Genomic DNA, 21,849 nt, shown 5'->3' with positions numbered 1-21,849 from the left:
CTGGCATCCTACTTTTTTCCTAACCCTTGCATTAATGATCTTGGTAAACCACCTCCTGCCATTCCCAGTACACTCCATTCAATGCCTCCTGTGATCTTCCGTCAAAAGGATGTCAGAAGAATTTTGGACAGTCTTTTTGCCAAGAAAGTGCCAGGACCCGATGGTATTTCTCCACTCATGCTCAGAACCTGTGCTCTTGAGCTTACTCCTGTTCTGTGTCACCTTTTTTCTTATTCCACAGGTGTTTTCCCTTCTGCTTCGAAATTTGCTCATATCCAGTTAGTTTCTAAAAAAGGGTGACAAATCCCTCCCATCCAATTATTATCCCATTGCCCTTCTACCCTTTCTAAAGTAAGAGTAATCCATTAACTACCAACTCTTAAACTATCTTGAAACCTTTCATCTGATCAATGATTGCCAATGTGGAATCCATCAGTGTTGATTCACTGGTGATATACTGGCTTATATTACCCATCCATGGACAGATTCTCCCAAAGTTTTGGTGAAACTCAAGCAGTTGCTCTTTAAATTTCAAACACCTTTGGTTGTGTTTGGCATAAAGGTCTAAATAAGCTTCAGTCTTATAGTTGCCGACTGTTTTTTGTAATTGGATATCCAGTTTTCTTTCTGACTGCTTGATGTGCAGGTGATGGTAGATGGCCGTCTTCTAATTTCTTCATTAATGCTGGTTTTCTCCAAAGTTTGGTTCTTTCTCCCACTCATTTTTCTTGTTTATTAATGACCTTCCTCCATTGACTGGAACTCCTATCCATAGTTTTGCTGATGATAGCACATTGCATTCCACCTTCCAGTTTGAGGAACCTTGCTGTGCACAAAAACAACTTAAGCTTATCGAATATCTTCTACCAATTCTTTAAATTCTGACTCCAGGTAATTCTCCAATGGGGAAAAAATAACTTAGTCAATTCCGTTCCTTGTAAAATATATGTCACACAATATATCCTATATGCCATAATATATGTCACAAAAAGAAGATATATGACAGGACTGCTGCTCCTGTCTTTCACAACACCCAGATTTCTAGACAAGATTACATATCACTATTAAGAATTATCCCGACTTGTAATCTCTCTTGGCATAAGCACATCACAAATATTACTTCCTCTGCATCTAAAAAAAACTGGATTTTCCCTTTCACACTTAGCATTACTTTTCTTTTAAACAGCTACTCATGCTTTTCAAATCTGTCCTACTATGGAATTTTGTTCCCACATCTGGTGTAGTGCTCTCTCACACTTCTAGACTCCATTCAAAAGAGGGCAGTTAGGTTAATTAATGCCCCATCTCTTACAAAGTCTTTCCATTTTCTGTTTCATAGACATTGTTTCTACTGTATGCCTTTTCTATAGATTTGGGCAGTGTTATGATTGGCTTCTACAGTTCTCCCTCTCCAAAATCAGTCTGAGCATTAGCATTAGTAGAGGCATATGATGCAAGAAAGCAAGCTTATGCAGCATCAGCCAAAAAAAAACTGCTCCCATTTCACCCCTCCGTTCATTCCAAATACCTGTGCAGCTCAGCCTTAAATTTATTTAGGCTATCAACTTTCACAACAAAGGATGGAAGTCTGTTCCACCAACCAACTGCTGACTAAAGGCAAACTTCTGCACATCTATCCTACATCTGTCTTTCCTCAATTTGAATTTATGCGCTATCAGGTGATTATTCTGAGCAAGAGGAAAATTCCCATTAGCATTGAGCATGCTCAAACCATTCAAGGCTTTATAAACCTCCATCAGATCACCTCGCAGGTGCCTAGTCTCCAGACACTGTAACTTGCAAAACTTAAGCCTTTCTTCGTACGAGCAACCCTTCGTTCCATTCACTAATCTTGTTACCCTTCTCTGTACTCGTTCCAACAGCTCTACATCCTTCGTAGGCACCTCCGTAGCCAGGTGAGCAGGAGCAGGAGTGTGTAGCACACGCTTCTTGATTAGACCGGGGTTTGAGCCCGTGACCACCAAATACGAAGGATGCGGAAAGATCAGGGAATGACCACCACATATCCCCGGAGCAATATGGCTTTAGTTGCTAATGCTCCTAAAAACAATAACAACAATATCTACATCATTCTTAAAATGAGGCCTCCTGACCTGTATACAGTACTCAAGGCATGGCCTGATCATTGCCTCATACAAGGGGATAATCATCTTATCCCTGCTAGAAAAATTCCTGTATATCATTGACAAGACACCATCAGCTACTCTTGCTTGCAAACCGCCTGCACTGCTCAGAAAACTTCATATTTGCCTGCCCAATTACCCCCAGGTCCTTTTTGTTCTCTACCACTGTCAGTGTAGTACCACAGAGTTGATACGTTACTCTGGGATTACTGCTTCCCATATGTAGTTCTTTACATTTGTCAATATTAAACTTCATTTGCCACCTCTCAGTCCATCTGCTTAACTTTTATAGATCCTATTGCAGCAGCATACTGTCATTAGTATCCTTAACAACCCTGCCAACCTTTGTATCGTCTGCAAACTTGGACATTAAGCTTGATATACCATCATCAGTATCATTTATAAATGCAGAAAACAACAATGGACCCAACACTGAACCCTGAGGGACTCCACTAATAACATTAGTCCACGAAGAGCAGTGGCCATTGATTACCACTCTGTCTTCTCCCACTAAACCATCCCTTTATCCATAGCAGCAATTTTCCTCCAATGTCACACTGCTCCAAATTGTTCAGCAGTCTTCCATGTGCTACAGTATCAAAAGCCTTTCTAAGATCCAAATATATGATATCAAAGTTATTCCCTGCATCCAGTTCCTTTGTGACCACATCATAGTCAATCAAATTGGTCAGGCAAGACTTTCCCTTAACAAAACCATGCTGTGTCCGAGCTATAACTGCAGTCTTCTCTAGATGATCCTGCAGTGCTTCTTTAACCATTGCCTCCATTAATTTTCGTGGAACAGAAGTTAAAATAACAGGTCTATAATTACTTGTATCGCCCTTTGATCCTCCTTTGTGAATTGGGGTCACATTTGCACATCTCCAGTCCATGGGTACCTCCCTATGGAAAGAAGCTCTCATAATTATGCCTAAGACTTTGCTTACTTCCTTTGCTACTTCCTTTAATATAACTGGATAGATCCCATCCACCCTGGGGGCTTTTTTATGTTTATCTTCAAGAGTTTCTCCTCTCTTTCCTTTCAGTTATTACAAAATCATCCAGCTCACTGCCAGAGTTTAATTCACCTCTGGGATTCCCCTCCTTGAATAACTCCTCATGTGTGAATGTAAATGCAAAATACTCATTTAGTTTGTTGGCCACCTGAGCAGGATTATCAACAGTTGAACCATCAATATCCAGTGGACCAATCTGATTCATCCCTTTCCTTCTAGAGTTTACATAGGTAAAGCACTCTTTGCTATTTATATCTGCATCCTTTGCCAAAGATTTCTCATAATCTGCCTTTGCCTGCCTAATCTCCTTTGTGACTTGGTTGCAGACCAGCTTATGTCTAGGCTTCCATGTCACCCATTAATTTATATGTATTCCATGCATTTTTCTTCTCTGTCATATATCTTATTAGTTCATCTGACATCCATTTAAGCCTAAACCTTGAACAATATTTCTTAGTTGGTATGTAAAGCCTAGTAGCTTCCAAGATAAATTCTTTGAATACTTCCCATTTTGAATTTGCTGTTGGTAGCATCATCAGTTGGTACCACCGTGTAGAATTTAAATACTGTCTCAGCCCACCGTAACCACTTTACTAAAGCAAAAACCCTTCCCTTTACCCTTGATGGTAGTTACCTCTTTGAGTAAATCCCACTGCGGCACACTGTGATCACTGCCACCTAGTGGTTCCTTTATCTGCAGATTCTTAATGCATGAAGAATCACTACTGATAATCAGATCAAGGGTATTCCTCCCTCTATTTGTGTACCGAACATGCTGATGTAAAAAACAATCAAATCCAATAAATCCACAAAAGCCTTGCTAGTGGGTGAGTGATCAACCCACAAATTCCAGTCAATATCTGGGGAATTAAAATCCCCCATTATAAGACTCTCTGATTTACTGACCCACTCTATTTCCTTGTACAGTTTCTTATTATACTCATCAGAGTCATTAGGCCTATAGCACACTCCTACTCTCAATTTTGATCTCCCGATGCTTATGTCACACCAAACTGACTCAACACTGCACTGTGCAGCATTGCCAACTGGCTTAACTTCCTTAGATTTTGTGTTTCTTAACTAATAGCCTAACCCCCTCCTCCCTTCCTATTCTGTCTATCCTTCCTGTACACATTGTACTCCCCAAATTCCAGTTCTGCTTTCCTTATATCTGTGTGACTCCATGTCTCTGATATCCCAACAATATCTGCCTTTGATGTTTTGAGCAATACCTCAAATTCATCAAATTTATTTACCAAGTCCTAGCATTGGTGTATATGCAAGTATACATGCACCTGTTCCTATTCTTAGCTACCCTAACACATCCCATGTGTTTACTTGTACTGCAATGTCTCCCAGCAGTCTCTGAAATACCCTGCATCTTGTTTTCCAGGCTGCTGCTCATTCCAATAGAAGATGTGCAAGTATCACTTTCACTTCTGCCAGTGGCTACTGTTAATCTATTAGTCCTTGTATCTCCCAAAGTTAGCAGTGTTCCGACCCACCTAGCACTCTCTCGATTGCTTCAGCAAATATTCTTGCACCCTTTCTATTTAAGTGTATCCCCTCCCTGTAGAAGCAGTCTCTCCTGTTAACGAGTACAGATCAGGCTGAAAAAAATTCTACCCCTTGTGCCTTGCACAATCTTTCCAGGGCCGAATTGATTGATAAGGCTCTCATCATATACTCCCTCTTATCATGTCTGGGCAGAATTGCAGACACTTTCAAGTTCAACCCTAATTCACAGCTTTTTTTCAACAGTGATTTGTACTTGTTAAGTAATTCCACGGTTTCCTACTCTTAATGTCATTAATGCCAATGTGTACAACAATATCACGGCGCCTCCTTAGCCAGGTGGGAAGGAGCAGCAGTGTGTAGCACACGCTTCTTGATTAGACCGGGGTTCGAGCCCGTGACCACCAAATACGGAGGATGCGGAAAGGTCAAGGAATGACCACCGCATATCCCGGAGCAATATGGCCTTAGTTGCTAATGCTCCTAAAAACCAAATAACAACAAACAACAGTATCACCTTTTGTGCCCTTAAAAGATGATATCCGCTCTACAACGTCATCAAAACTTTGCCCCTGGCAGACATACTCTGGTCCTGTTCCACCTATCCTTTTTGCAAAATATGTTCCCCATTTCCCTACAGTAGAGCCACCGACAACAACTAGTTCCTTTGGGACCAGTGCATTATGCCTTGCAGGTTGCCACTGTGTTGCGTGAAGTTCAAGTGCAAGCTCTGGTATTGATGTGGGCAGCTGAGGGCTTGATGGGCCCCTCAATTTAAATCCTTTGAGGGAATCCACCCTGTCCTTCAAACTCTCATATAGGCCCATAACAACCAAGTTCACGCCTGATTTACTCACACTCCTTACATTGCACACGCGCGTGCACACACACACACACACACACACACACACACACAAACAAACAAAAACATTCTCCTGGGCAATATCATGTCCCATTCCTGATTGTTCCACAAACATCAAGCAAGCAGTACATTTTAAAAACCCTGGGTTCAGAGGGCAACTGCCCCCCCCCCCCCCCCAGTTCTCCCTTAGCCACAGCACTCCATTTAGCTTGAGCCTTTTGCTTTGCTACTCTGGTCTGAGTCATAATTTCGATTCAATTTCAATAAAATTTCAATTTCAGTACAAAATTATAACCCTGAACTTGTATCCCAACGCAGGTGTAACACTATATATCTATATATATTTTTTCGGTATTGAGTATTATCTCCGAGTTCCGTTATATAACTTCCGTTTCAAGTTATGTATTAATTAATTATGTTATGTTTGTAAAATCTAAGTCGTTATATGTATTTAGTTAAAGTACAATTTAATTGACAGTGAACTTTAACAAGATTAATAAATTTTACTGATTAATTGATAATATTTTATACTATACTATACTAAGCTAACGCTTTCTATTTCTGGAAAGAACGTTGTATCGTATAACAATGGTGGCAAGTTACGAATGGTAAATCTACGGACACTTAAGTATTAATTAACTTCCAAAATCTCGCTGTCTCATTTCAGAATAAACCAAGGATCTTGACTAGGTCTATAAGCTATATACTTATAGAAAATAATTTAATATAACAATTAGTCAATAAAGCGGCTAAATATAGCTAAAAAAACTTCTTGTTCGCCTGAGCTGCAAAACTTGTAAAGCACGTGGATTGGATACCCTTACCGATACTAAGTAATAACTTACAAAATCTCTATCTAAGTCAAAATTTAAACTAAGTATCATAACTAGGAATATAAAGCTACTCTAGAAAATAAATTAATATGCCAATTTAACAGAACAGAAAAAACTTCACTTACTGTCCAACTTCAAACCTGCAGAACCAACTTTTCTTCTTCCTCATTCCTTATCCCTTCAACTTCTGTTGTATGGAACAACCTCCCTTCATGTGTATTTCCTGAAAATTATAATTTACAGAAATTAGACTGATGTCAGCAGCTCTTTTTTTTTTTTTTTCATCTTCTCAACCTTAAACCTGTACACTATACTAAGTACTATAGGTTCTAATATCTTTTGTGTTTATATAGCATCAGCCAAAAAAAAAAAAAACCCTTCCCATTTCACCCATCCAATCACTCGAAATGTTTGTTTAGTTCTGCCTTGAACTTATTTAAGTTGTTGACCTCCACTACAACAGATGGAAATTTGGTCAAACTATCAACCACCCGCTAGCTAAAGGCAAATTTCCGCACATCTATTCTAGAATTGTCTTTTCTCAATTTGAATTTATGTCCCCTCAGGTGAGTAATCTGAGCAAGAGAAAGAATCCCATTAGCATTGAGCTTGCTCAAACCATTCAAGGCCTTATACACCTCAATTAGATCACCTCGCAGGTGCCTAGTCTCCAGAAGCTGCAATTTGTAGAACTGAAGTCTTTCTTGGTAACACCAACCCTTTGTTCCATTGACCACTCTCATTGCCCTTCTCTGTACTTCTTCCAGCAGCTCTACATCCTTCTTAAAATGAAGCCTCCAGACCTGTATACAGTACTCAAGATGTGACCTGACCATTGCCTTGTACAAGGGGTCAATCACCCCCTTTTCCCTGCTAGCAAAATTCCTGTATATCATTGACAAGACACCATGAGCTACTCTTACAGCTTGTCTGCACTGCTCAGAAAACTTCATATCTGCCTGCACAATAACCCCCAGATCTTATTCATTCTCCACTACCCTGAGTGTAGTACCACACAGTTGGTACGTTATTCTGGGGTTACTGCAACCGACATGAAGTACTTTACATTTGTCAACATTAAACTTCAGTTGCCACCTCTCACCCCATCTGCTCAGCTTTTCCAAATCCTGTTACAGTAGCATACTATCATTGCTGTCATTAACAATCCTGCCAATCTTCATATTTTTTTGCAAACTTAGACATTAACCCTGATATACCTTTATCAATATCACTGATAAATACCGAAAACAACAATGGGCCCAACACCGAACCCTGGGGGACTCCACTAATAACATCAGTCCATGAAGATCAGTGTCTTCTCCCATTCAATCATCCTTTTATCCATTCTAGCAACTTGCCCTTAATGCTATACTGCTCCAATTTGTACAGTAGTCTTCCATGTGCCACAGTATCAAAAGCTTTCCAAAAATCCAATTTATTTTAATTTATTTCACTCATTGTTCTTTGCATATCACTTTTATTTCATTTACTTTATTAAAAAATATATATAAAATTAGAAGAATATCTAAAAAAAAAATCTTGTTCCTTGCTTTTTTCTATAAACTTTTATTAACCAAAATATTTCTTTATCATGAAGATAAAAATATCAATACTTCATTTATATATGATAAATGACTCACTGCTTTATTTAAAACTATTTGACTTTCCATGATTAAAAATGCACATATTTACGAGCATGGTTTGATTTGTTATATCAAGTTGTAAAGAAACTTTTGAATTGTTGCTATCATTATGACTATTTTTCTTACAAAAGAAATCTGTTCTCTGTTGTACTTTTAGGCAAAAAGTAGCTTTGAAAGGAAGTAAAAATGAAGAAACTGTCCTGTATCTCATTGTGGTCAGGCAGCTAATTAAGAAAGTAATACAAATAAGTGCTAAATGATATTGGAATGCTGCCAAATTCCAAGATCAAACACTAATGGTTTTGTTAAAGTTTTTTTTATAAATCTTTGTCTGATGTATTATTATATTTAATTCTCGAATCCTACGAGATCAGCATTTAAACTTATTTAACTGTAAAGAATAGTTTGGTACTGTGCTTGTACAATCTTATGATTGTTTCAAAGAAAGTTAAAATTCAAGTAGCTCCTCCAGATTTATTAGAATATATAGAAAATGATAGCCTTCATCTGCTTGTCATCATATTGCTTTCTTCACTAGAAGTACATACTTCCTTATTGGATATGTGTTGTGTGTATTTGTGATGGAAGTGGGTGGGACAGCAGATCTTGAATTTTAGATCATTTTCTACATGGCATTTAGTATTCAGATTGCAAGTTAGGTAAAAAGAGCAACAAAGAAAGGTGTTTACTTTCATAGCAAATTATCATATTTCAGAAATAAGTACATGTAGTTCTCGACTCATAAAGCGGAAATTTATTTCCCATAGACCAAAAGGCTAAAAATAGGGGTTACGTTCTCAACAATGAAATCAGTTAGCTAATTAGTTTGTTTAAACAATGATTGATTTATCCAAAGAAATGAAAACGTAGCCTGTAAAATCAAGCAAATTATAATAATAAAGAAATTATTTACAACTTACAAAATGTTTATTCTTCATCATCATCATTGACTAAATGCACACTCATTCACTCAGTATTGGCTCGGCACTCATTGGTTTGTTGACCAAGGAGTCGTCTTCTTCAGGAATGCTTCAAGAGCCGTTTGTTTCCAAGATAATCTTCTCTTTTATTTATAAATTTCATGATTGCATGCATAAGCATTTTTTAACGGCACACACAAATTGTAACTAACATGGTTCGCATGGAGTAACAAGTTTACGAAGCTTTAAAAAAAAGGAATGAAGAGAAGATTCTGAAAATTTATTTATGTTTTTTATATGATTGAAGATTTCAGTAAAGGGAAAACACATTTCACCATAATAATGTAAAAAACTACACAATTCCAGCTATCAGTATTTTCGCAAGAAGATCGCGTTTACTACCCGTTTATAATTGATTACACTAACAGAAAAACCCAAATAACCCAGAAAATGCAAATTGTTTTTATTGTCTTTTGGTGGTGACCTCCAGAAATGTGTTTTTTTAAAAAAATATCACAAAGGTGTTCAAAATTGGTTCTTATAATAGAACATATGATAACGATGAAAGTGTAGTGCATTTTAATGATTTGAATTGGTACTCTCACAACCTATTATATGGCCTTAAGGTCACACTCATAGCCTTAAAAATTTACATTTTAGAGAGAGAAATAGCTTATACAGCAAAAATTTAAATTTCCAAGATCTTGAAACCAATTAACAAAAAACAATGTGTTAGTGGGTTCACATTACGGTATTTTAACGATACGATGATGTCTCTGGAACTGATTAATATCCTAAAGCGGGGTACACTGTATTGTATAGCTATGCATGTGGTTTGGAATGGAGTGTTTATGAATATTTAACATTTCATCTTTTGCAATTAATGTTCATATTTTCTATTTTATTGATATTTGGGGGAAAAAACTGGTAAACCTGGGAACTCGTAAAGCGAGAACTGCCTGTAATCTAGTAAAGTGCCATTTTTCATTAATTGTTTTCACTATTTTTCAAAGTGAATCAAAATTATGTTCTTATGGTTTTTTTTTTCCCTTCCTTTTTAGTGATAAAGTATGGGAACTGTTGGAACAAATGAGTGAAAAAGCTCTCAACTCTTCTCCAAGAATTTTAAATACCCTGTTGCAGCAAAACACTGAAGTAATACAACATAAAGATCAAGGTGTACAGACAAAAGTTGCTAAAAGGCGGCGAATAGTAAAAAAAACTACAAACTCTACCAATTGTAATGCTATTAATCTTATCAACCACATATCTCTTCCTCCAGTTTCAAAATCGTCATTGCCCAAGGAAAATTGCTCTTCTAATTCTGACTCTTTCCATTCTGCAGATTCTGGTGATTCAGTATTTGACTTTAAAAGAAATGAAAAGAGCAAAGGATTTCCTGTGCAAGAACTGACAGCATTATGTAGCACTACTCTTCTCAAATCTTCAATTAGCATGTCTCAGAAACGTTTAAGTTTGCCAAATTCATTTACAGAGAGTAATAATGACCTGAAATTTTGCTCTGCTAGTCCTCAGATATCTCCTGCAAAAGAATTAAATGAGCATTCATTTTCAATGTGTTGTAATTCACAAAGTCTAGAACCTGAAGAACGTTCTGGAACTCTGCTTACACAGCCACCAGAGTCTTCTGAAAGAAAGAAGTGTGAATCAGAGTTAGAATTAGTTGCATCGCCAGGCTTATCCAAATGTATAGGCAACAGTGCTCTTCATCTACCAGATTCTCTTTTATCACCTGCAATATACATACCTTCCCCACTGCCATTAACTACCTCTCCTCCTACATCACCTTCAGTATCCAGGAATTTCATTCCTTCTTCACCACCATCTCCATTACCTGAGAGCAGCATTCCTCCTCCTCCACCACCTCCATTACCTGAGAGCAGCATTCCTCCTCCTCCACCACCTCCATTACCTGAGAGCAGCATTCCTCCTCCTCCACCACCTCCATTACCTGAGAGCAGCATTCCTCCTCCTCCACCACCTCCATTACCTGAGAGCAGCATTCCTCCTCTTCCTCCACCTCCATTACCTGGAATTTTCATTCCTCCTCCTCCACCATTACTAGGGATTGGAATTCCTCCACCATTACATGGGATTGGAATTCCACTGCCACCTCCTCCACCACCATTACCTGGGATTGGAATTCCACCACCACCACCTCCTCCTCCTCCATTACCTGGGATTGGAATTCCTCCACCACCTCCATTACTTGGTAATGGCATTCCTCCACCACCTCCACTACCTGGGACTGGAATTCTTTCATGCGTCTCACAGTCATCTCCATTATTGCACATGCCTGGTACATTGCCATTCTTTCCACCACCACCACCACCTGCTGGATTTGTGGGGCAGAACTGTGCTGTTGGTTCTAGTCAGAAGCTGCCTGGCATGTATTACACTTTCCCTGGCCCTAAGTACAAAATGAAAACACTAAATTGGACAAAGGTGCCCAATGGAATGCTTACTAGTAAGTAATACACAAAATGATTGCAGTACAGTAGAGCGTTGAAAATCTGAACAAGCCAGCATTTATTTTTGGCGCCATAAAATAATTACAATAAGTGCCAATTATTGTGTTTGTGAATTGAATTTTGATTTTAATAAAACTGCAATTGTAATAAGCGAAAATTGGAGGAATATTATCCACATGCTATAAAAATGAAGATATAAAGTGCTAATTTATACTTTTATTTTACTTTACCAATTAACAAAATTAAATGATATGTGGAAATCGGAAGAATGTTATCCACTGGTTAGCAAAATAAAAATAAATTTACACTTGCTTACATAGCTTAATTAATATACATACAGTACTAACTAAACATAACACTTTGTAATCTGATATTTCTGTTCACTGACTTTTTTTTTTTTTTTTTTTTTGTTGTAAAATCTAAAACAAAAAAAAAAAAAGATGCGTTAATCAGTAACAAAGAACACGGCATGCAGAAATTGCAACTAACATGATACACATAAAATGTATCATGTTAGTTGCATTTAGGAGTAAATTGTTTACGAAGTTTAGATATAGGAATGAAGAGATTCTGAACATTTACAGAATTTTATTTTGCTGTACTGTAGTTGTTATATGGTTGTTTTCATCTTTTAAAAGGAAACAAATTTTTAACAATTAAATCGAAGATTGAGATTTTAAACAGACTTTCAAAGAGAGAAAGCAGATCTTCATTAGCAAGATTTTATGATTTTATAAGGTTGGAAAGTCAACCTTAACAGAAATTAAAAACAACAAGGAAAAAATTTTAAAGTTCCAAAACTTTATTCAGATGATGGTGCCAAAAAAAAGAAAAGAAAAGCTACGAGAACAGCTAATTACCCATCCCTCAAATATGCCGTTTGTTGTTGTAGTTGGGTTTTTGGGAGCATCAGTGACTAAGCCCATATTGCTCCGTGTATACTGTCTGTAAATTGCTTGTTCTGTGGTTGATTTTCTGTTTGCTGGACGAAAAAACCCGAGTTTCTAGTCTGGAAAGATGTGAAAAAGGCCCATAAAAATTCCTCCTGTCATCGATGTGACTTGAACTCAGGTCTTTTACATCTAGGGTGGGGAGGATGGTGATTCTACCAACTGTGTTATCCATAAGGGCTGGATATGAGCAACAAACTAAATGCTGTCCAACTCAACTACTCTTGCTGAAAAGAGTGAGCAATGCAGCAAAGAAACGAAGTTCGAAAATGATGCAGAAAAAAAAAATTATTTTTGTTAAATGTCTATACATATGTGTTAGTGGCTGAAAGTTCCATTTGTTTTGTTACCTATGAATAAATATACACAAGTATAACTTAGTGTTTTTATTTCTAAACTTACTAAACCTTTATTTGTAGTCTACAGGACAGTGTTTTTGATAAGTTCGAAAATCCGAACCAGTCAGAAGTCCGAACTACCCTGGGTCCCAATTAGTTCAGATTATTGACTCTACTGTATTTTTGTACTGATATAATAAAACTTAAACCATATGAGCATTGATTTAAATTAGTGTTATTGTTTTAGCAATATGTATACTCAGTTTCAGTTTAATTTTTACCACTCATCATAAATGTGAAATATTTTTGCTAGTGTACTGCTTATACAGCATGACAATAGGATATTTGGAATAGATGGAAACTTATTCCACTGTGTAAACCGATTAAATAGACTTCAAAATAACTCCAAACAGTAAACAGCAAGAGTACAAATTAGATAGGAAAAAACGCAATTTATTTGGTTATGTATGCACTTAATATGTGGGGTTCATCATTAGAGAGAAAAAAAAACACACTATTTGTATAAGATTATAAAATTTTCACAAAAACAGGGTATTCTTGATTATTCAGGTGCAGATTATCTATGCATTTCCCCCCCACCCCACTAGTTGACCTAATATAAAATTATTTGCATATAAATACAGGTGGACCTTGGACTTAGGGCCAATTACATTCCAAGATAGGTGCTTCAAGTCAAAACAGAGTAATATAATTCAGAAAAATTGGCAATTATTGCAATAGAGTGCTAATTCTTTGAAATGAAAGAGCATGAAAAAGTCATCTTATGAGACTTTGGTTCTGCCTTATGTCTGTGGTTCAACTTAAAACGAGCTGAATATATATCTCTGGTTCACTAAATTTGGCATATATTAAATTAGGAAACACACTTCTCAAGTATGCAAATTAGCATTAGTTGAGGCACATGATGCATGAAAGCAAGCTTATGTAGCATCAGCAAAAAAAAAACAAAAAAACTTCCCATTTCACCCATCTGGTCACTTCAAATGTTTGTCTAGTTCAGCCTTAAATTTATTTAAGCTATCAACTTCCACAACAACAGATGGAAGTCTGTTCCAGCAATCAGTTATCTGCTGACTGAAGGCAAACTTCCGCACATCTGTTCTACAACTGTCTTTCCTCAATTTGAATCTATGCCCCTCAGGTTTAATCTGAACAAGCAGAAGTATCTCGTCAGCATTGAGCCTGCTCAAACCATTCAAGGCCTAATACACCTCGATCAGGTCACCTCGCAGGTGCCTAGTCTCCAGATGCTGCAACTTGCAGAACTTAAGCCTTTCTTTGTAAGTGCACTCCCTTTGTTCCTCTTGCCAGTCTTGTTGCCCTTCTCTGTACTCATTCTAGCAACTCTACATCCTTCCTAAAATGAGGCCTCCAGACCTGTATGCAGTATTCAAGGTGTGGCCTGACCATTGCCTTATACAAGGGGATAATCACCTTGTCTCTACTAGCAAAATTTCTGTATATCATTGACAAAACTCCATGACCTGCTCTGGCAGCCCGTCTTCACTGCTCAGTGAACTTCATATCTGACTGTGCAATTACCTCCCAGGTCTTTTTCATTCTTCACCTCCCTGAGTGTAGTACCACACAGTTGGTACATTTCTATCTATGTATACATGAAGGAAGTTATTTCACAAAGCATTAGGATTGGAAGGAAAGTTCTCTGCTCCCCATGTGAATGGTTGACTGGATTTAAGCAATGATATGGGATTCGTGAACTTGCTGTGCGTGGGGAGCATTTTAGTGCTTCTTTTGCAGCAGCTGATTCATTTTGCATAGAATTTCAAAAATTAGGTTGATTATGGTCATGTTAAAAAACATTGAAATGAATAATTGCAACAGTAATAATTCTGCATAAAATTTACATTTCCAGATGGTATGCTGCTCACAAATGTATCTTTCATTATGCTGATACTCCTGTTCTTTAATGTAAAATGCATTTACAATACCAGTGTCATTTAGAATTATGAGTTTTATATTGAATTATTAATGTTTTTGTAATTAGACATTTAAAGTATTTGTGTTTTGTCACTTAAATCATTTTATGTATCCATAATGATATCTAATTTTATTTAAATAGTTTACTTTTTTACATACATATGTATTTCCTCCTGTGCTGATTTGTACTCATTGTTTATTTGGTTACCAAGTTCAAAGTGGATTTAACTAGTTTATGCAGATAAGGATAGCGTGTCACATTTATTTCAGTTGAAATATTTTTATTATCATTGAAATAGCAAGCTTCCACAATGAGTAACTTTTTGTTACAGATGTCAGACACTTTACCCAGTGTTTCTCAAACTTTTTCTTTTGAAATTCAATATGGTGTTAAGCAAACTGTTCGAAAGGTACTTGTCCACTGATGATATCCCAAAAAGGATTAAAACCTGGTCTGGATATTGACATGTTCTTTCAATAAAAAACAATATACTTCTTCATTGGACCAATATATTGCTTTTTGTTTTTTAGTGTTTTTTATTTAGAGTAGTATACAATATAAAGGCAACTTGTAGCAGAACATCTCCACAATATGAGATCGATGCACTGTTTTGCTCAAGGCTATGTGCAGAAATAGGCTGTGCCTGACATCTACAATAACTTTTTTTGTAGAAAGGGGTAAGTCACAAGATAGGGGGTTATTCTGCTGATAAATCTGTAGATTTTTTTTTTTCATAATGTTTCTGAATGTGGAAAAATAAAGTTACTTTTATTATGAACACCCAACAGTGTGTAGTGTATTTTTACTCAGGGCTAATGATTTTCTTATTTCAAAAAGTAGTTTACCTTGTTTCTGGTTTCTTGCCCTTGATCTAACTGAACCAGTGCCCTTGTTTTTTTATTTTTAAAAAATGTTTTTAGATTTTTGAATTCTGCTTGGAGTATACCAGTGCTTAATCTTTTGATCTGTTCTGCATTTTAAGAAAATTTCTGATGTTTTACTGCTGATAAGTAATCTTAATTACTTACTTAATGGAAATTTTGAAAGTTACTTGAAATATGCTCAATCACATCAGAATTTTTTACAAAATCAAAAAAATATATATATATTGGTGAGGTGCTTCTGATTTCTTTTGTATTTTTACATATTTTACAAATAGGTTATTTTTATATTAAAATACCAATAAAAAAACATAGAAATAGCAAAAGCTATATCCTCCTGTCAAACATAGATTGATGCAAACTGTATTTCTTATATACTAGGCTGGGTAAAACTTGTGCTTTTTTGACATCCCCGGCCAGATAGTTTTGATGGCAGTTCCTCTTTTTTAGCATCTAGAAGTAGTCGGCCATCATATTGATATTCTATTCCCCTTGATACTTTTTTTCCATTTTGTCTGTATCCAGCATAATGTGTAAACTGTAAGAGGATTAATAGGGCTCATGGCCACTCAGTAAGGGATGCCTCATGCACAGTGTATAAATAAGTGGATAGACTATGCAGCCAGACCACTTATAGATAGAAGCCAAATTCTGCTGCTTCTAAGTTGTTAATTGCACAAATATATGTACAGTGATCTGTAGCGATTGCCAACCAGCTGACCAATCTTATGGAAGAGCCGAAACTGGATGTGTTATTACTCCAAGAATCTCAATGGAGGAAAGGTCTCAGGCTATCCACTGTCATTTAGAGTCATCCAGTACTCTGGTCCTGCCTGCATCGTGGCCGTTATTATTAGAAACCCAGACCTGGTGGTTACTAAGATCTCCTCCCTTTGTAACTTGCACTCTACCTGCACCACCACCATTGAGAATGACACTGGTGGCTACTCCTTACTTACCTCACATTTTCAGTTTAGTGACAGATTAGAACCCTACATTATGTGCTGCCAAAGTTCTGTGGATCTCCTTGGGAGAGGCACTATTCTTATGGCTATTGATGTGGATGCACATTTATCCCTTTGGCACAGTGCAAACACAGATAGAAGAGGACTTCTCATGGAGGACTATTCTTTCCACAAGACTTATTATTATCAGTGAGCCAAATGTGCTTACCACATTTAAGTGTAGATAGAAGCCAAAAGGTGACACAAATTTTGATTTCACCCTTACTACTCTGGCTTTAACAAGGAAGCTGCAGCACTGGATGGTCTGTGAAATACATACTGCCTGTCTCTCATGTGGAATGGCCACTGACACTCACATTTAAGATAACAGATTTGCAGCTAAGTATGTTCATTGGGACAATTTTGACCAGTTCATCCAAGACAAGGCCGCTAATTTACCCAGTGACTTCCCAGGTAATGTGGATGCATGAAGACTAACAGACTATGTCCAAAACCTTCTTTACAAGCCTCCAAAGTTGCATTGAAAAAGAAGAAACAAACCACATAGTATCCCATGAACTTGCAGGGACCTCCAAAGAGCACATATAAGAGGCCCATCCAACCAAATAAATGCTTTAGAGTCACAATTCAAGAATGTGTGGCACTAGTACTACAATGCCATATACTATAAAAAGCAGACAGTGTGGCAAAACCTGGTTCGTTCAGAAACAAATTTTAACCCTGGTGCATAGTCCAAGTTATCCCCAACAGAATCAGCACTGCTGATATTATCAACTCTTTAAACAACAATAATAACCAAGAAACAACTGGCAATAACATGGGCACTGTCAGGGATGCCATCATCATCAAGGACAATCTATCTATCAACATGGAATGCCAGTTGAAGATCATTCAGGATAACAGCTCTTATCAACAAACTCATTCAGAGCCACCCTTCACTAGGGAGGAGGTGGAAGAAACAGTTAAATTCATAAAAAATAGAAAGGGCCTGGTAGTGACCTCTTTGATGGTGAGGCTATCCAGTATCTGGGGTCTTTGGCCCCACATCTTATTGCTCTCTACAGTCTCTGGTCCTTATGGAGGAACTTCACCTTCACGTTACCTATTGTGGGCTCTCTCATGCTGCTAAATTCAATCAAACCACAGAGATCTGCAATATCAGAACCAAGACAGGTACCAATATCCATCACAAGAACAAACTTATATGAGAACTGCTTGTCAACCGGTGGCAGCAGGTGGAGAGCCAGCCCAAAAAAGTGAAATTAACCAGAAAATTTTTCCCATCGTGACCATTGTGAATAAGAGCTACTTCGTGGCTGAATCCAAACCTTCAGACAACTTTTCTCCTCACAGGAAATGGAGCATTTAACAGTAAATTGGAAGATTTGGGAATCCAGGAAGATGTCCTCTGTTTTTATGGGGATGGGGAGACTTGGTACCATGTCAGGAATATTTGTCCAATCTATCTTGACCTTTGAACCTACTGCAAACACTGGGTATCACAACATTTCAACCTGAACATCAGCTTATTGTATCCAGAGAAGCCTTGACCTCCTGTGCCAAAGTTGTCTTCAAAAGCACGCCTTTTAGTGGCAAAGACTACATCCCCCATGAATGCAACTGCTTTGGCCACTTAATGCCCACTTGCATTATCACAGATGCTTGTGCTCTCACCACTGTCCCTCAGCTTTGCTTCTTTTTTTGCTGGCTCAGGCTGCCTGGGTTGGTCTCCTGTGCCTGGCATGTTTGCTACTTTGCTCGGCTGGTGCTCTTGCCATACCCCTCCCTGCCTTGCTGACCTGGCTTTCTTCGTCCTGATGATATACTGCCCCCCATGTGTTCTTCTGCTCTGCTCTGGTCCCTTCCTGTGTGGGTGTTTGACAATCACCCTGTGACCACTATGGCTTTTTCTGCCTGTCATCCTTTTACTTTTCTTGGCACACTATCTCACCCTTCTTCATGGCTCCCATCTACTTTAGGTTCATTCTCTGCACTCGCCAGGGGATGCCTTCTCTGCAATCTTCTCTGTTCTGTGTATTTTATTCCTCTCTTTAGGCTGCCTCTTCTCTTGTCCTGGCAAGAGTAGATCCAGCCTCGTAAATGTCCCTCTACTGTACTGGCGTGGTGCTTTGTGCCGTGGACAGAATGTGGTAAATGTTAGGTGGTGCCTTCCTTGGTGATTGTGCCTCCCAGTAACTAAGTGGCCAGATGAATAACACAACATACCAACACACACAACTCGAGGTACCTAACTCGCATCCATCTGGTCTTGCACCTTCACAATGCCACTAAGTGCAGTTTTGTTGGGAACCACTGGCACCTTTGTACACACTGTCCTATCATGATGAGTCTTTCCATTGGATGTTTATTTTCCAAAAAATTACATATTACATTTTTAAAGCCAGTCCAAGCATTTTTTTCAGTTTGGTTCATGGTATTCTTCAAATACAGTCTAGCAGCAGCTTGTGGATTTGATGTTCATCAAAAATTCTTTCTTTGAATTTTTTTTTTATCTGTAAACAATGGGAATTTAGTGCAAACATACTTGAAACAATTTCCTTCTTTATTCAGTGCTTGGGTGAACTGTTTTATCAAATCTAGCTTTATTTGCAGAGGAGACAACAGTACTTCTTTTTAATCTACTAGTGGCTTGTCTTTAATGTTCTTTGAATATGGTGTCAGAGAGACTGTCTTCATGGTCACACTTTCCTTTCCCAGTTGTCTTGCTTGTATCACAAAATGCAAGGTTACACTAACTTGGTTACACAAAATGCAAGGCATTTTTGTGTAACCAAGTTGTTGGCTGAGTAGCAGAACAGTAACTTTAAAATCTCCATACACTAGCCAACCATTTTCTTTTAAGTGTGCTGAATGGGCTACAGGAATGGATGCGTACTTGTTTACATTATGAAGGCAAACTTCCTCTGAGGATTTTCATTAAATGGCCTCCACTCTGTTGATTGGTAGAAAATTCCAAAAAAGTTCATAACTGCAACAATGTTTGTTGCAATATATCATTGAGTGTTTTTTGGAAAAATGAGGAATCAATTATTTTTCAAAATGTGTCCCTACCATGAAAAAGCCGTTCCTGGAACTAGCAAATTCTTGGATTTCAGATTTAATCCTAAAAAACTCTGCAGACCCTTTGAATAGATTTAAATTTCTTGTGAGATTGTTGTTTGCTTTGTGTAAACAACTATGGTCAAGAGTTATGAATTTCTTTGTTACAATAGTTTATATTGTCCTCTAGATCACAAATATCAGATTCAGGATTTGATGGCATGTGTTCAAGAACAACTGATGGAGGTGGTACCAGTAGTCCATCTCCATGGGATTCTGGCCTTACCACTGAAGTAATGTTGGTGTACACAATACTGTTTTCTCATTATAATTTGCTACATTTATGTAACAAAAGTAGCAGATTCTGAGGTTCCTTCCACACTGTGGGAATGGCAAGTGTAACAGCATTCTTTTTACCACATTTCCACCATTATGGAAATGTGATAAAAAGTAGCATCATTCGCTCAGTCATGGAAATAGTAGAATAATTCTGCCAGTCATGGAAATATTAGCATCACCAGACTCTGACTTCATCTAGTAGAGCAGAGTCAAACTCTTTGACTTTTCTCTATTAGATGTTTGATTTTGACTTTAATAAAAAGTTTGACTTTGCCTAATAGAGCAATTTGAGCAGTATACTTTTCTATAATTGTTCATCTTCTAGAGAATATAAATCCTTTTTGAAATGGGATTTTTTTTTTTTTTTTGGCTGATGCTGTATAAGCTTGCTTTCTTGCATCACATGTCTCTGTTAATGCTAATTACTTATTTATTTCTCCACTCCGAGGGAAAATTTGTTCTTGAAATGGAATATTTCTAGCTGAGGGTAAGTGGCCATATCTTAATACAGGTAACCCTCATATAACATGCTGGTTAGGTTCCTATAAAATCTCGTGTAACGCGAAACTGTTATATGTGACTAAGAATCAGTATGAAAAGGGGAGCTGCGTTCCAAAAGCTAACAAAAATACACTTTTTTTAACTATCAGAAACTTAATTTTTATTAAAAATAGTAATATCCAAATACTGAGTGCTTTTTCCATTTTCTCAATTATTAGTTGTTGGGGAATGAGTTGCCATATTTGCAGAAAGATCCTACAGCAACAGCAGTTCTAATTTTCTGTATGGTCTGGATTGTTGCTTCATTTAAATTTAAACTTTTTGCAATGTATGATACCTTCCCCCTTTTTTATGACATTCCAAAATTTGTATCATTGGTTCTAGAGAAATAGTTTCTTTTGAGTGGCACTTTTTTACTTTCCTTAGGCATAATTTAGGGCTGGAATTTAATTCACAACAAAGAAATCATTCCAATACGATTTTTAAGAACAAAGTTTAGTAATACATACCAGGAAAAATTTATAAACTATTTAATAAAAACCAAAATAATCTTACAAAAACCTCAAAAATCACAAACTGCACACTTCAAAGTCACAAATTTTTATGGTCTCAAACAAGCACAAGTTCAATAGCACAGAACCTAACACTGGGATTTCCTAATAAGTTTTTTTTACATAATGACTAGTGAGTCAACAGTGGGATTTCACAAAAAGAATGGGAATGTCGAAAAATTACATCCAACGTAACAGGAGGGTTTCCACGCACAAAAACTCAAATATACTGTGTTATGAGAGGCTTGCCGCTCTTCTCTAACCACGTTAGAGTGAAACCATATTATATAAGTACAGTGTTGTGTGAGGATTGCCACAATTTATCAGTCGTGTTAGAGTGAAACCGTATTGTAGAAGTACCGTGTTATGAGGGTTGCCTGTATGTGCTTTTGTCAGATGTCTGTTTTTGAACAGTTGTGAAAAATTTAATTGCATGTATATTTGAATTTATAAATATTAATGCATAAGAGAAGTGACTGATATTTCTAGTTCTTAAGAAGTTACTCTGTTTAGCTACTTAATTATCTGTTAAATAGTTATTAGTTAACTAGTTACTCTTTTAAAGTGATCCATTTTTCTTCTTTCTAAGTGTTTTATACAGTATACCACAGCTATTATCTAAGTGAACATTCCATTTTGAAATAACTTTGAAAACACATCTGTTTATTTTATGTAAATGATCTCTTATTGTGCATTGCCTAGGGGGAAATTCCATCTGGAATAAGCTTCAGAACAAAACCAAAGATGTGAAATTAAACTTTGAAGAACTTGAACAGTTATTTTGTCAGAAATCAGTTGGTTCTAAAGAAAAAATTAAAATAAAGACCCAAAAGGAACCAGAAGAGGTTAGGATTTTGTTTTTATTGATTAATATACCAC

General features: G+C 37.1%; 1 protein-coding gene across 1 annotated transcript in view; it reads left to right on the top strand.

Annotated features, from left to right (window-relative positions):
• The window catches only part of LOC150090892 (inverted formin-2-like), a 203,543-nt gene that overhangs the window by 115,590 nt on the left and 66,104 nt on the right, over positions 1-21,849 (top strand). Inside the window, exons 6-7 of the mRNA XM_090376423.1 lie at positions 9,995-11,421; positions 21,673-21,815. Of these exons, the coding sequence (XP_090232549.1) occupies positions 9,995-11,421; positions 21,673-21,815 (1,570 nt within the window). The remainder of the gene's footprint in view (positions 1-9,994; positions 11,422-21,672; positions 21,816-21,849) is intronic.

Source organism: Mastigoproctus giganteus, chromosome 1 (genome assembly GCF_048544385.1).
Source record: "Mastigoproctus giganteus isolate SK-2022 chromosome 1, ASM4854438v1, whole genome shotgun sequence".
NCBI lineage: Eukaryota > Metazoa > Arthropoda > Arachnida > Uropygi > Thelyphonidae > Mastigoproctus > Mastigoproctus giganteus.
Note: the sequence above shows the minus strand (reverse complement) of the source record. Positions and strands in the feature narration are given on the sequence as shown.